The sequence below is a fragment of the Sceloporus occidentalis genome, unplaced genomic scaffold, assembly GCF_023333645.1.
Source record: "Sceloporus occidentalis isolate IW3139 unplaced genomic scaffold, rSceOcc1.0.p SCAF_14, whole genome shotgun sequence".
Taxonomy (NCBI): Eukaryota; Metazoa; Chordata; class Lepidosauria; order Squamata; family Phrynosomatidae; genus Sceloporus; species Sceloporus occidentalis.
In genome coordinates this window covers 488157-492479 of record NW_028316994.1, presented here as the reverse complement: position 1 = coordinate 492479, position 4323 = coordinate 488157, and the positions used below count along the sequence as shown (strand labels likewise).

The window sequence follows — 4323 nt, the reverse complement described above, 5'->3', positions numbered from 1 at the left end:
CACACACAAATCACTATACTTTATATTTTAAACCTTGTGTTCTTTATGTGTGTATGCGCAGACACAAACATGTGCATGTGCTCATGCTTTCAAGCCATCTGTCAATTTATGGCAACCTCATGTATTCCATAAGTTTTCCTTAGGTGAGAAATACTAAGAGGTGGATTTTGCCAGTTTCTCCTCTGAAATAAAGCCTACAGCACCTGGAATTCATTGATGGTCTACCATCCAGATTTATGTTGTTTTTATGTGCCTTGAAATAATGTCAAACCTGTGGTAATCCTAAAACAATCCCATCACTGGGGACTCTTTCACACAGGATGCTTCTCGTGAGTAAATCACCATGAAATCATTAGAAATCCTAAAAGAAGCATGATCAGGGTTCACAGCCCTGCATGCTTCTCCTGTGAGTAAATCATCATGGAGGTGCTGGGGCTGGCTACTCCCATCAATAAATTGTCATGGAGCCACCATTTGACAGTAATAGAAAATCCCTTTATTAGCAAATGGTGGCTCCAAGGATGATTTACTGATGGGAGAAGTGAGCTCCGATGCCTCCATAACGATTTACTCACAGGTGCAGGAGTGTGGACCCCAGTCATGCTTCTTTTATAATTTTTAATGATTTTGTGGTAATTTACTCATGGGAAGCCTACCAGTTGATACAGTCCTTTTTGACAAGATTTGTTTATGCAAGGGAGGGGGGTAGGCATTGTCTTTGCCTTTCTCTGACACTGAGAAAGTGTTTCTAGTTCATTCACTAAACAATATTCTAGGAGTATTTTATATAGTTGAGTAATATATCATTTATTGCATCCCATTTCTGTTCTTTCATATGCAGGATGAAGACCAAGAAAGAAACTATTCTACAAAACAACACAGCACCAGCTAAATTCATCCTCATGGGTCTTTCTGATGATCCCAGTCTTCAATATCCATTATTCTTGGCTTTTCTTGTAATCTATATTATCATTCTGACTGGAAACCTTCTCATCATTCTTCTTACCTTGGCCGACCCTGCCCTTCACACTCCCATGTATTTCTTCTTAAGAAACCTCTCTTTTCTGGAGATCTGCTACACGTCAGTCAATGTCCCCAAAATGCTGGAAAATCTCCTCTCTGGGAAGAAATCCATCTCTTTCGTTGGCTGTGCTCTGCAGACTTACTTTACCTTCTTCCTGGGTGGTTCAGAGTGTTTCCTCTTAGCCTCAATGGCCTATGATCGTTATGCTGCCATTTGTAAGCCACTGCACTATCCTGTCCTGATGAGCCAAAAAGTGTACACATTTCTAGCAATAGCATCTTGGTTAAGTGGATTCTTAATGTCTTTTGGTCATACCAGCATGGTCTTTACCTTGCCCTTTTGTGCTTCCAATGTGATCAACCACTTCTTTTGTGATATCCCTCCATTACTCAAACTGGCTTGTGGAGATACAACTAGGACTGAAATTGCTGTGTTTGCAGTGGCTATGATTTTTATCACTTTTCCTTTTATCTTGATCTTGATGTCTTATGTTGGCATCATTGCTGCCATTGTGAAGATTTCCTCCACTGAGGGCCAGAAGAAGACCTTCTCTACCTGCTCTTCACACCTCATTGTGGTGACATTGTTCTATGGTTCTGGCTGTATTATCTACTTAAAGCCCAATTCCACTTACTCTGCAAATACTGACAAATATCTTTCTCTCTTCTACACAGTTGTTGGACCAATTCTAAACCCTATCATTTACAGCTTTAGGAATAAAGAAGTAAAAGGTGCCTTTGTGAGGCTATGGATGAGAAAAACTTTTGCATAATTAAAAACATGTACAAAATGCATGAGAAATATAAAATCAATATGGTGATACCTCTACTTGTATTGAATATTTTTCTTTGCTCAAAGTAAATCTATCTGTCATAGAGATATATTCATACCACCTTTGAATTTAATCTAATACTCTTGAAAATGTGTTGAACTTTTTCCTTTAGTTTGCAAATATGTAGTTCATTGCTGGCCAAATGCTAGTTGTACCATTATCCTAACTGAAAGGCAGGAATAATTTCCAAATGAACCAAGATTCTTCATTGTTATATTGTATGTTGACACAATTATGAAAGAATTTAGGTAGGATTTTAATTTTAATTAATTCCATCAATATATAAATAACCCTCAGGTTCATCTCTTATTTCCATCTAAATGACCAGCAGAACACTATAGGATTTGTTAAGTAATCTCTAGAGCTGAATTTGAAATACATCTTTGGATTCCCAGCCAGTATGGTCAGTCTAAGGACCAGAACCAATTGCTGCTCCAAACTACAGCAGGCCCACTAAATTAGCTGAATTTGTGTAAATGTTCACATACCAATTTCTCATTGTCTGAATTGCTCTTTTCATGTTGGAATTAGCAACTGGATTTGGGCCCATAATGTAACTTTTCCTGATGTTTGATGGGCAATGGTTTGGGGGTGGGTGAAGCAAACAAAATGAAACATATCCCAGCCCAGATGAGATGCTGTGGGTAGGTAAATGGGATAATCTTCACTGAATGAAAACATGTAATAGAGATGTATTTCACATAAAAGGCTCAGAGCATAATTTTAGTGTTCCCAGACTCAGTACTACCTAAAACAGCTATGGGAGCTCTGTTAAGTGGAAACTGTGGCCAGAAAACCTTTTAATCAGAATAAATGGGCATGCCAGTTACACCCATGTCTAAAGAAAACAGATCTTATTCATTCTCTGGTGACCTCGAAATAGTAATATGATTAACACACAGGGCTTCAGGGGCTGGGCACATCAGCGATTAAAGCCAGCCTGGGGGCAGAGTCAGGGCATGACGTCCATACAATGCATGCCCCGACTCTGCTCCCCAGGGCAGCATGATGTCACATGCTTCTCCACACAGCACGCAGCATCACGGCACTCCTCTGGCTCTGTGTCCACATTAAGGCCACTGCACTGTGGTTATCACACCCTTTCCAGAGCACAAAAAGGAGCCGCTTTTTGCAGCTTCCTTTTCACGATGGAAAGGCCAGATCGGGGCCGCAGCGTGCAGTTGCCATGGCCCAATCTGGCGCAGCTGGAGGAGGATGCAGGTCACCCCTTAAGGGTGGTCTGCACAGCTCTTAAATCAAATCTTGCAGCTGATATTGAATACACATGCCCTGATACAACTCAGGAGTCACTAGTCAACTCATAAGACACGTATACTGAATCAGGAAGCTTTTGAGAATCCCTATTCACTCTAAATAGGTTCCAGGTTTCCCCTACTATGTTTATCATTTAGAAATATCCTTTCTTCAAAATCAGAAGGGAACCTCAGGGCACACAAGTGTACCCCTACCACCACAACCACAAACCCCCCCCCCCCCACACACACACACACACACACAAATCCCTAAGGTCTGACTGCTGAATAGATCTTCTTTTGGACAGAATTTTGTAAGTATGTTCAGAGGAACATTTTAACAATGCTTCCAAGACCCAGTAATCTAGGTGCATAGCCATTGTTATTTCTGAGCCCTAAATGTAATAGTTATTGCAATGATCCCTAAAGTCTGAAAAGTGAGGTAGAAGCTGCAATAAGGAAAATTGCGAAAAATAAATCACCAGGAACAGAGGGTATCCCAATTGAACTGCTGCAATCCACACTGACAGAGTCAAATACAGTGCTAACTAACATATGTCAACTAATATGCAAAACAATGGCCTACAGATTGGAAATGATCAATATACATCCCCACTCACACAAAAAAAGAGAGACACAAAAGACTACAGCAACTAGAGGACCATAGCACTAATCTCCCCCGCAAGCAAAATTATGCTCAAAATTCTGCAATATAAACTCCAACTATACATGGAGAGAGAAATCTCAGAGATCCAAGTGGGGTTCAGAAAATGAAGAGGCACTAGGGGCCACATTGCAAACATGTGATGACTAATGGAGAGCACAAGGGAGTTCCAAAAGAATATCAGCATGTGCTTTATACTGTAGATATAGCAAAGACTTTGACTGCATGGATCATGAAAGGCTATGCCACACCCTTAAAGACATGGGAGTTCCAATGTCCTGATGAAGAATGTGTACTCAGGACAAGAGGCTACTGTTAGATCAGAATACAGAGAAATGAAATGGTTCCCAATTGGCAAAGGGGTCAGACAAGGCTGCAGAACATATTGTAAGAAAAGCAGGCTTGGACATAGAAGAAAGAAGAGTGAAAATAGGAGGAAGGAATAACATTAACCTAATATAATTATTTATGAGGTCTGAAATTTGACACCTGTTTGACTGAAGAGTGAGATTTTGCAGACACTTAATTTGCCAAAGAAATAATGGCGGTG

The 4323-nt window shown here is 40.3% G+C and overlaps 1 protein-coding gene across 1 annotated transcript; it reads left to right on the top strand.

The window, feature by feature from the left end:
* The first annotated feature begins 842 nt into the window (after nucleotides 1–842).
* On the top strand, nucleotides 843–1796 carry LOC149303379 (olfactory receptor 10A7-like). The gene has a single exon (XM_089480672.1). The coding sequence runs from the start codon at nucleotides 843–845 to the stop codon at nucleotides 1794–1796; it is 954 nt and encodes a 317-aa protein (XP_089336798.1).
* The last annotated feature ends 2527 nt before the right edge of the window (nucleotides 1797–4323 follow it).